General features: G+C 36.4%; 1 protein-coding gene across 2 annotated transcripts; it reads right to left on the minus strand.

Moving 5' to 3' along the window:
* Window positions 1–2395: 2395 nt before the first annotated feature.
* On the minus strand, window positions 2396–6385 carry LOC122089904 (phospholipase A1-Igamma2, chloroplastic-like). 2 transcript variants are annotated; one of them, XM_042659674.1, is made up of 4 exons: window positions 5414–6385; window positions 4280–4676; window positions 2625–2914; window positions 2396–2590 (listed from the first exon to the last, which is right to left on the minus strand). In XM_042659674.1, exons 1-3 carry the CDS (start codon window positions 6297–6299, stop codon window positions 2671–2673), a joined length of 1527 nt encoding a protein of 508 aa, XP_042515608.1. In that variant the 5' UTR covers window positions 6300–6385; the 3' UTR covers window positions 2396–2590; window positions 2625–2670. The 2 variants fall into 2 exon arrangements, with proteins under 2 accessions (XP_042515608.1, XP_042515607.1); XM_042659673.1 differs by having other exon boundaries at window positions 2396–2914.
* Between the last annotated feature and the right edge of the window lie 5948 nt (window positions 6386–12333).

The following is a 12333-nucleotide window of genomic DNA, read 5'->3' on the forward strand; positions in this document are numbered from 1 at the left end:
GTTGTCATACATCCCACCACAGGATCAGGTTCCAAAGTTAACAAGCTGGTTAAAAGTTGGGAGGTTTTGGTGAGGCAAGATAAGAGGCTAGCAACTGATTTACTCTTTCATGCTTCATTCATTTGTTGGTATCTGTGGTGTGAGGAACAATTTTGTCTTTAATGGCAATATTTGGTCTCCACAAGAGGGGATTATGTAGTAGAAAAAGCAAACACTGAGTATCATTTGGTAACTATTCCCCCAAGGATATGTCCTTCCTCCACTCCAAATAGAGCTCCCTCCATGGTGAGATGGATGAACCCACCTTTTGGGTTATGTAAAGGTAAATTGTGATGCTACTTTATTTAGTGGAAAATCAAAAGGTGGGTTGGGGATTATCTATCGGAATCACATGGGTCAACAACAAAAAGCACTTTCCGTTGCACACTGCTTTGCATCAGTTCTTCAAGGTGAGACCCTAGCTTTAAGATGAGCCATTTCTCAAGCTTTACATGCTGGTTACTCTCATCTCCAAGTTGAAAGTGATAATTTGAAGGCTATCAACTTCATCAATGACCAAGGCCGAGTACCTTCACTTGACTTAGTAGCAGCTCTATCTAATGTACATCTCTTATCTAATTCATTTGTATCTGTTTCATTTCATTATGTTTCAAGGGTTACGAACCATGTTGCTGATACCCTTGCTAGGAAGGCCTTGTCTATCTTGTGATAGATTGGCCGCTTACCACTCCTTGGCTTCATGAACTATGCTGGTCTGATGCCATTGCCTGTAAACATGCTTATTAGTAAATTTCGTTTCTACCAAAAGAAAAAAATCCATCCCAGACCAAACTGTTTGCTGTACCACATGAAAAAGCCTCAGTCTCTTGTTGCAATGAATACACCTTGAGGCCAATGAGAAATACACCATTCTAATCCTTTCATGATTGCTGTGGAAACAAATGCTTTTAACAACTGGAAGTTTTGATAAACTTATTAAACTTGACAAGGAAAGTGGCAATAGAGGAGACAGAGAGAAATTGATGTATTGGAAAGAAATCCTACCTCACACCGGATTTCAGTTTTTCTATCCTCATTAACTCCCACACTTTCATCCACTTACACAAAATATAGGCTCTATTTAGTTTGATTTCTATTTGTATTTGTTTGACTTATTTATATTTTTACAAGTCTTTGGTATAATTTATAGCACTTATTTCTATTTATAATAAATTAGAATAAATCACAAATCACAAATTACTCTCAAGCTATTTGTGATTTGTGGCAACAAATCATTTATGTTGATTTTTGCACTACCTTAAATGAGCACGTGTGCTAAACTATTCAAAATCAAAGGTAAATAGATAACTTTAGTATGTTTTATATTTTTCCAATAAAAAACCCAAAGCTTCAAAGCTGAAGGTGAAACCTGAAACCTATTTTCTCAATATATAATCTATTTTATAAATAGTTACTAAATGAATACCACATTTGTGGTCCATGATTTATAGTCACAAATAATTTATAAAAAATAGTTAATAAATACAAATAGAAATCATACCAAAGAGAGCCTATAATTGTCACCATTTGGATCAATTGGGACAGAATAGAACAAAGCTGAGCAGAAGTTTTCAACGAAAAGGAGGATTTCATGAGAGGGAAATAATGTAAAAGGGAACAAATACTTTCATTAGATTCTTAAAGATCAATCTGCCACAGAAAGGTCCAAAGTGTTTGTGGGTTTTCATTCTATGAATCTCATTGAACGTTTTAAAGAACACCAAAGACTCTGGCCCAGAGGTAGGGATGCGCCCGAGTAGGATGGATTGCCTGGAATTCATTGATGAAGAATTGCAAAGGTTGAGCGTATCATCGATGGAACAGTACTCAGAGCCAACGACGAGGTCCACGATGGTGGATTCAGAGGCGAAGTACATATTGCCAAGAACTACGCCAAGAACAGCTAGGATGAATTGGGAAGTAGGGATTTCAGAGAAAGATTCTCCAATGGAGAGGGAATCTGGGTCTTGAAGGATGGACTGGCTGGAATCCATTGATCGAGATTTTCAGAGGTTGAGCGCATCATCGATGGAACAGCATTCATCATAGCGGACGGTCTCTACGATGAAGTACATATTGCCAAGAATAACACCTAGGATGAATCGGGCAGACGGGATTTCAGAGAAGGATTCAATGGAGAGGGAATCTGGGTCAAGAAGGATGGATTGGCTGGAATCCATTGATCAAGGTTTTCAGAGATTGAGCACATCTATGGAACAAAACTCAGAGCCGACGACCTCTACGATGGTGGATTCAAAGATGAAGTACATATTTCCAATAATGCCGAGACCTTCCCATGCAGCAAGCAGGCTGTGAGAGAAGCAGGGCCATATCATTAATCGAAGAGATGATCAAGTTAACATGGCAAGGTACTTGCACTGCCATTTCTATAACTGGCCATGAAGATGCCACAAAGGTTCTAGACAAAAACTTACAAACTACACCTTTGATTTCATCTTGTTTTGATACATACATTCTACATTCTCTTAGCCTCTTCCATCAACACCCCTTGTAGGAATTCTTTCCCATAAATATGTTGAACATTGTAATCAGAGAGAAAGAGAGAGAGAGAGAGAGAGAGAGAGAGAGAGAGAGAGAGAGAGAGATATGACTATGTTCAGTACTCTTCTATTATGAGTCGGAAGGTAGACCCAAGTGTTTGATGTGATGGTGCATATCAGGTGGATGATCATCAAGTTTTGGCCTTTCAGGTTGGACCCACCGTCCTTCTTGGTTCCTCACCATCCCTTTGTTCTCATCTTGCCTCCAAAAGGGAGGGACCAAGTGGTGATCCTTCAAGAAATCAGCAGCCTTGTTCACTAGAGCAATGTCCCTTTTACTAGAAAGCACAAATCTCTTGCCTTTTCCATGGTAACTGTAACAAAATTTCACGAGGAAAAATATGAATCTTATTAATTAATTAAAAAATAAAATATTACTATTATTAGATAACACATCATTACATCTCCATCATTCAATAAAAAAAAATCTCATTTTTATAATAAAATATTATAACCTTTTTACTATTATATATCTAAAAGATCGTATTAATTACTACTATTTGACTATTTATTTATGATGATTTCATATTTCATCAATCAAATATGGTCCTAGATTGTAAAGACCATAGCTGTCGAGTATAAATTTTTTCTTTCGGTAAAATCTGTTCAATATGTTAAAAGAAAAAAAAGAAAAAAAAAATCACATTGACTAAGCTCTAACTATCATATGAAGAAAAGTCAATTTTCATAGCCATAAAAAAACAAAAAAGAAGGAATATAGTTCTCTCATGTCTTGACTAGCCAAGCTTGATTTCATTCCCTCAATAAGCGTCTCATAGTAGCTTGAAATGGGGCAAATATATTATTCACGTCATCATGATGATCATAAAATATTTAAGTCAATAATGCGCACTAACTATCCCATTGTACTAACTTTTTAAAGCTACAATTCGCCACTTGACAAACTTTTTTTTTTGGTAAACACTTGGCAAACTTCAATTAATATAAAACTTGACATACGAATAAGGTGACTAAGGGTTCAACTTATCCACAAAATTTTGGGGCCCCATTAATATGCCATATGACAAAATTTTAAGGTAATTTAATAAAATGAAATCATTTATTGTTTGTAATGCCATTGAATACAATATTTATAAGAAAAAAAAATTTTTGAAATCTTGCTGCACAAATGATATTCTTATTAGAAAATGAACATATGCTTTCAAATGTCACGAAGAGCTAATATAAGCTGATCTCAATAACTTATTGTCCCAATGTTGTTAAAAGTTCAAAAAATTGTGGCACAAGCGCACAACTATCCAATCCCCTCATAGCTAGGGCTCCATTTGGTTGGAATGTTGAAGATAAAAATAACAAAAAATAATGTAAAATATTAGGAAAAAAAAATTATAACATAAAAAGAAAAGAATGACAAAAAGCATTTTCTCTATTTTCATGTCATTAGTTCTATAAAGTTTAAATTGTGAGAGAAGGATTTGGGACTCTCTTCATAGAGTCGAGGGATTAGAGAGTGATTCTAGGACTAGAAGGATCTAGGCATGCACGCATCTCATGCATCAGTCATGCTTTCCACGTGTTGTTGGTCAATCCAACTATTAAGGAATCTCACTAAGTCAAGGGTCAAATCAGTTTGAATATTTGATTTACACATGAAATTACCAAATTATCCCAAAAATTATAAGGGAAAAAGAATAAAAATGAGAGAGAAGAGAACTAACCCGTCAAGCAAATGCAGGTGGGCTTCCAAGTTGTGGAAATTGGTAGGAGCACTTGCGTCCTTCAAGAAAGGAGAGTTCTTGTGATCAAGCTCAAGCTCAATTCCCACGTGCGAATAACACCATGGTAACCCCTCCGCCATCTTTTGGACCAGCTTCGGTACTTGTTCGTTAAAAAACAGACCAGGAACTTTTGGAACGGTGTCGTGTACGTTCACCACCCTCAACACCTTCACACCCAATCCCTCCAACCGTTCTTTGAACCGTATATTCCCGACCCTGGGCCCAGAGAAAGAGAACACACAGACCGGTACGGCTCGACCATCGTCAGTCAGATTCAGACCAGTCTCCACAATATCGTATGCACTCAGTATCGCCAATGCGGATCCCAAGCTGTGTCCTGTGAAATTTGAGGGTGACAATTTAGAATAGAAATCAAAATCGTCCATTTAAAATTGAATCAAATCGAATCAAAGTAAATGCGTTTGTTTTGATCTTGATTTGGTTCAATTTGATTTTATGGTTAAAATCATTGAATCAAATTAAATAAGGAATCGAGTAAAATTATATTCTTTTTTTATTAGTTCAATCAATGTGAATGATACTTTATGAATGTTTGATGGTAAAAGTTTAGTGGATTCTGATCCTATTAAGGGTATTTTCTGTTGATAAATATGTAAATAGTTGGTCCAAACAACACGTAAAATATAACTTAAGCTGTGTTTGGTAATCATTCTATTCCAAAAATAATATTTGGTATCAAAACGAGAATTTCTATTTTTGTATCAAAATTCTATTGAACAAAACTCAAATGTTGAAACATGGTTACCATTTTCCAACATTTCTCGTTTGTAATATTTTTTTTTACCCGATTCATTTAAAAAAGAAATAGAAAAACAAGCCATGAATACCAAACAGAAGATTTCATTTTCTTACTCCCGTTCTCATAAAACGGAAAAACTATAAAAACGTTTTTTTTTTCGAATAACTACCAAATGCAGCCTTAAAATTGATATGATACAGAATTAAGCTAGAATAAAGAACCCAATATGAAACAAAAATCGAACCAAACTGAATCGAACAATTTTAATTTCTATATTTGTATCTTGAAGCGAACCAATTAATTGACACCCTTACCTGTGATCGTGATGCTAAGTTCCTCATTTGGGTACTGGTATATCAATTTCCTGACCTCCGTCAATATCTGTTCTCTAGCCGAATACTTACAGAACCGGCAGTTCTCGTCCTTGTCAGTGTAGAGATCTAGGAAACCTGCTTCAGCCTTAACCGTTGGATCAGGACAAGGTATAATCTTATCTGATGAAATGGGTCTAAGGAAGTCCATCAGATCAGCGATCCACTCAAGCCGTGTCACTGTTCCTCTCCAAGCAATTGTAATGTCGCGACGCCCTAACCGTTCCGATGTTTCGTCGTTTGACACAGCCACGTAACCGATCCAATTAGCGTTTCGAGACCAAACTTTAGGCCACCGAGATTTCTTGAAGAAGTTTGGGAGGTTGATATTTGATGTTGCGTAGAGGTACCGAGTCACATCGTAGCCTAAACTCGTTAAGCCAAGGCTATCAAAGAACCTACGCCGAATGAATCTGCAAGTGCCACAGTACTTGGAGAAAGGATCGAAATCGAAAGCGTCGTAACAGGATTGTGCCATTTCGCCGTATCGTATCAGTTCGGATCGTAAGAGAGGATCTATTGGGTCTAGCATACCAACCCAGTCGTCTTGGCCTTGGATCTCACGCCAATAGTCTGAGAGTTTCCTCTCATTACTCTGCTCTTCCTCTTTCTCTTTTTGTTCTTCTCTGTCAAGCTCTTTGATGATTGAGGTCATGGACCCAGTTGTCTTAGACAGAACCTTGGGGATTACTGGTGGTGGTGTCTCAGCCCCTTGGAATAGATTTTTCCGGCGAAGAAGTGGAGATGGTGGTGGTTTTTTGGATGGGAACGGAGTACTGTGGCGGTGTCCCTTTAGGGACAAAACCATATTGGGAAGGGTAATGGCCATTGAAGCTAGAAGCTAAGCTATCTCTGAGCTTGGGGAAACTAATGGATAGCTCTAAATTAAAGCTGATGAAGCAAGCCTAGGTAATTGGTAACCTCGATGAGATCGATAAAGGCAAATTGGGTTTTTAAAATGGAAATGCTTAGTTGTATAATGTGTCCAAAATGTCATGGTCCAGACCTTGGGAGCTGCCAGATGCGAACCCATTGGGGTCTCATTGACTAGACTTTTTAATGGGACTAAGGATTAAATAATATGCACCGTCACCTTACATGATTAAGGTTTCGATTCAGTTCACATTCTCTGCAGCGAGTGATGAGATACGATAAATATTGAATGATTGAGAGTAAGGGTGTTAATTGGTTTGGTTTCGTTTTAAACGGTGTAGATCAATTGGTTCATATTTATTTGACTAAAAGCATAACCGCATCATTTACTGAATGGTTTCACTTTTTGAAATCGTGATTGTTTAGTAAACGGTTTCGGTTTCCACAGTTTCTAAATGATGTCGATTTCATGATTTTAAACGATTTTGGTTTTGATTTATTCCATACGATTTGTAAAACGGTTCACAATCGGTTTGTTATAACTTGCAACCATCTCTAAACTGAAGATCATAAGCTTATCAAAAAAAAATTGGCAACCACAAATAAGAGATTCTATATTAACGATGGTATGTCTTAATTTGATAATCTAGTGCTATTTCTTTGCATGGTCATTCTCAAACATTTAGAACTAATATCATACAACATCCAAATCCAGCCTTTTATAACATAAAATATTAAAATGACAGGTGGTTCAGCCAAAACACCCCATCTATGATAACATAATAACATAGTAACATATATGGATTACAAGTTCATGATCTAAAGCCTAAACTTGAACTGAATTGCAATAAATCATACCAAAGCAGGATGAACACTTAATTTAATTGTTAATTGTTATACAGATGACTGCCCCTTATTTATTTAATTGTTATACGAATTAGTCGGATCGATTTAAACGGTTTCAATTTGGTTTGAAACCAACGGGTTCCACGATTAAAATCAATCAAACCCGTTTAGCTAATCGGCCTAAAACTTGAAATCATAACCGCACTATTTACAAAACGATTTTACAGTTTTGATATAAACGGATCGATTCAGTTTTGATAAACAGTTTTGGTTACAAATTCCCATCCTTAATAGAAAGTATCTGAACACGCGCTTTAAGAGAATCTTAAGCACCCAATTTTCCTTGAATTGATGCAACGGCTGCAGAAAATTTTCACACGTTTGAATTAATCAGACGAATAATATCATTTTATCGTACACGTAAAAAGTTAGTGACAACCATGCTTGTGGACTTATAGATGTTAGGTGGAAATATAACAATTAAAATGGGATTATGAAATGGCATGTGATTCACACTTCATTCTTGATGTAAAAGGGTATGAACCTGTGGAAGGGACTTGACTTGGCATCTATATTCTTATATCAGCAGCTTCCTGGACTGTCTTCTTAACGACTGGAATATGAGGGCTACAGACTTCTTCTGAGGGGACCAGTTGCATATGAATTTACTCTTTTATGCATGAAGAATTGTGTTGTTCCAATCTGTCGTAGTATCTAATTAGTAATTAGGTTTTAAAGTAAAAAGGGTAAGAAATTCAGATAAAAAAAATATGTGTTTATCAAGGGATGCCAAATTAAAAGTGTATTTTTCCGAATTATTGATTTAACAATGTTGTTTATTTTAAAAATAATTTATAAAAAAATTCAAAACCCAAAATCTCTTTCCAATTGAAAATCCAAACCTAAAGAGGGATGTCGGAATACTCCTTACATGTTTCTTTGCCCTAATATTTATTTTAACTAACCATGAAGAGGGTATTTTAAGTTATTTTTTTACTTAAAATCCTAAGTATATATATGTTTCATGGTAAATACATATCTATATTTTTGTTTACAAAGCGGCCGTGTTAAACACATACTAATCATTATTGTACAAGTTTTATTACTTCAGATTTTTGAAAAGTATTATAGCTTTTTGGCCCATTCAATTGTCGTACCTATCCGCCCATGTATCATTACCGTTCCTAAACTTCTTAACTATGGTCTAGACTAGGGGTGAAACAGAATTGGGTTGGGCTGGGCTTTTTAAAACCCTAACCCAACCCTAGGTTTTCAAAATTCAACACAAGCCCAACCCAACCCGGCCTAATTGACCTTATCAAAATGCCGGGTTGGGTTTGGGCTGGTCTGGATTGGGTTGACCCTAGCTTTTGCAATGGTTGAATTAACCTTGATTGACATTTTTTTACCATTTATGAATTAAAAAAAATGAAAAAATAAAATACCAATAGGAACCCTTTTGGTCCACATTTTTAAGCATAGATGTAACTGGACGTGAAAATACCCAACCGCCCCCATCTGTATAGGCGTAGGGAACGTGATAATGGGACCACACGCAAATGAGAATGGGGTGGGTCAAGGTGATGGCCACGATAAACGAATGGTGGCCAGCTTTGGACTGAGGGTGACACCACGGAGAAAGAAGAAACATAAGTGCATGACTGGCCAGAAAGGAACCTTCGTATATCTTTTTGGTAGGGACGATAGACCATGGTCAGTTTTTCCTTTCATGGTGGCGCTGGCGAGTCAGACCAGTTTTACGTATAATCTTACATAAAGCCTTCATACGTAATTAGGCTCTTCATTAATGGTAAGAGGCAACAACCATTCCTAACTTCTTGTGTAATAATCAAGATTTACTATTACCATGTTAGTGATCAATGGGTGGATCCATATGATATAGATACCACATTTATCAAACTAACCTGAGTTTAAGTCCAAACCAAATGAGGATGAAGTGCTGGTGAATACAAGAGACTCGAACTCAAGATCTCTTGATGAATATGAGCTTTGCAAACCTCGACTTCACTAACAATACTAAGCACTTGTTGTTAGGTGTTGGTCAGTTGAAAAAAGAAAGAAGCCTCTAAAGGTGGTGAATAAACTACGGTTAAAAGCTAGTCATTTACAAAATTTAATAATTAAACAAGTACATTTAGTGGCAATACATTACCCTAACTAAAAAATCATCGCTACCATCATTGAGAGCAAGGATGTGAATTTAAAATCGAAACCGTTTACCGAAATCGAACCAAGCCGTTTACACCGAAATCGTAAAACCATTTAGTAAATGGTTCGGTTCTAGTTTCAAGTTTCAGGCCGATTAGCTAAACAGGTTGAAACCAAATCGAGCCGTTTAATCCGTTGGTTTCAAACTGAATTGAAACCATGAAAATCGAACCGTTTAAACCGTCAAAACCGATCCGATAAACCCATTTAAAGATTAAATAAGGTGGTTGTAAAATATCATTAGTATCTCATTTGATTCAAAGATTGAGTGCTGCAAGCCTACAAGTAATTCTAGAGGTAGCTTGCTCATTGTTTGGAATGCCGATTAAATTAATCCAATACACAAAGTAGAATGTATATTGATAAAAATGTAATTTTTGCTTATACCATGGCATATTAAATATATATTTTTCAATATTATAACACATTATTTGGGGGGGTGGGAGGAAGAAAATCCCTGCTATAAGCATTACTTACTGACTTGTTAGATGCGCTTGAGACTATTTTCTATCAAAATATTTTCTTTTGCTTAGTTGTTTGGTTGTTTTAACAAAACATAATGGTTTGCATTTCACATTCTCAAGATTGAATAGTTTATCACCAAAAGCAAATTTTAGTAAATATGCAAAGAAACTAACAAACAGATTGCTAACCATTTAGAAATCATATGGAATAGACCAAAATCGAAACTGTTTAAAACCGTGAAATTGAAATTGTTTAAAAACGTGGAAACCGAAATGGTATATTAAATGGTTGCTGTTTCAGAAAGTGCAACCGTTTAGTAAATGGTGCGGTTTTGGTTTCAGCCAAAATATATGTGAATCGAACTGAACCGAACCATTTAAATCAAAACCGAACCGATAACACCCTTAATTGAGGGAGTTAAATATTGGATTCGTGAGATCACTTATCCCACTAAATTCTCTAAATCCCTTTCTTTGAGAGATGATTTTATTCTGCAGGTATTTAAGTTAAATCCTCCTATTAGTCGAGTTAAGACTCCAGTTCCTATTTATTGGTGCCCTCCCTTTCATACTGTTAAACTAAATGTGGATGATGCTAGTAAGAGAAATCTGTGCATTAGTGGTGGGGGAGGCATTATTATAAACAACAACGGGAATGTTTTTGTGACATTCTCCAATTTCTATGGGTTGTGTTCAAATTCAATGGCTGAGTTGAGAGCCCTTGGAGATGGATTGAGATTGTGTGGGGAATTGGGTCTTTTTGATTTTTATGTTAATTTTGGCTCATCCTTGATTGTAAAGTTAGTTATCCAAAGATCCTATAATTTGTGGAGTTGCTGGTAATGGTTTAAGGAAGTTATCAACCTCTGCGATTCTCTGAGAGTCTACATCTCGTTTTCATTTCGAGAAAGCAATCAAGCAGCAGATTGGTTAGCTAATTTTGCTTGTGAGTTTACAGTAAATCTGATTTTCTATAATGATGATCTTCTTCCAGGTGATCTTAGTCACATCGTTCGAGAAGACAAAGCTGGTTTATTAGCTTTTAGAATGTAATAGTTATTTTATAAGTATTTTTCTTTTGGGTTTTGAGAGTGATAGAGTGATAGGGTTATGTCCCCCCTTTATCTTTTTATTATCAGTTTCATTTTTTTAAAAATAAAATTCTAGGAGCTATCCCAATCCCAAATAATATTCCGGGTTAAAAAAATAAATAAATAAATATTTATCGCCTCTAAAAGGCACATGTATAGACAACAACAAAATGCAGCCAAATTAGTAGAAAACAAAACCGTCAAGAAAGGATTTAACTGCAGTGTTTGGACTTCTAGCTACAGTAAATACCAAAGGAGTAGCGCAGTTGGTGACCAACAAACTTGGTACGAGCCGTAAATTTAGACATCCTAAGTTCGACTCTCACTAGGCACACCTTGGGCCACTCGTACGGGGGTATTTAGTGCTCTTTACTACTTTCAATGAAAGTTGAATGGTTCTCATTCAACCCCGATATGACCTGGTCTATGCGATTATGGGGTCAGTATGGACTCGGGCAGGCCTGGATACCCATTGTTAGCAAAAAAAAAAAAAAAGTTACAATAAATACCACCGCCAATGCTCTTTTATTTATTTATTTATTGACAAAACTGCAAGCAGGCACCCCTTCCCCACATATATCTCTGTTCACTCTCCCCTTAAAATATTCGTTTTTAGGATTCTCATAATACCCCTTTCCAATGTCCGAAACACACTGTGTCGATGGGGCATCCAACCCCAATCATAAATTCAGGATTGTGATGCTCAGGTTTGGCCCTCAACAAAAAAAAAAAAAAAGCATGTCCTAACTGGTTTCCAGTGTAGTTGGATCATGCATGTTTAGGACTTTGGTGTGTACTTGCCGTTTTCCCATGGACTTGAGCCTTGACATGAGCCTTTGTCTATTCAAAATGGGATTTTATTAGGTTATTCTCGTCCAAGTGTCCTATCCCAAGCTGGACTGATGCATTCTAATGATCCTATAAATGGCCAACCAATATTAGGTCAGTTAACTTGTCACAACATTTTTCAATTTTCAATATGTAGAAATTAATCACGTGGTAATAATAGATTTTCTTATTTTCCTTTAAAAATAATATAGCCGATACTCAAGGATTCCTTTGGCGGTTTACCTCATGCGCTGGTCTCTGGTATGCACGCCCCTTGGTTTTATAAACATAGCTGCCCACAGTCTCCATATATATATTCATTTCTAACCTTTCTTGTAGGTTGGGTAATTGGGAATAACACAGAGAGAGAGAGAGAGAGTTCTCCAGCTCCCCAGTGAGTCCAACTCGCATCTAGCAGCTGGTAGTATTAAGCATACAGTCTTGGGCATCGGATGTGCATTGGACACATATGAGAGGATCTGGTTTCGAGAGGGAGAGATTATTTTAGTTGGTGGAAAAAAAATATTAAAAA

This window comes from Macadamia integrifolia, chromosome 9 (assembly GCF_013358625.1).
Source record: "Macadamia integrifolia cultivar HAES 741 chromosome 9, SCU_Mint_v3, whole genome shotgun sequence".
NCBI classification, from domain to species: Eukaryota; Viridiplantae; Streptophyta; class Magnoliopsida; order Proteales; family Proteaceae; genus Macadamia; species Macadamia integrifolia.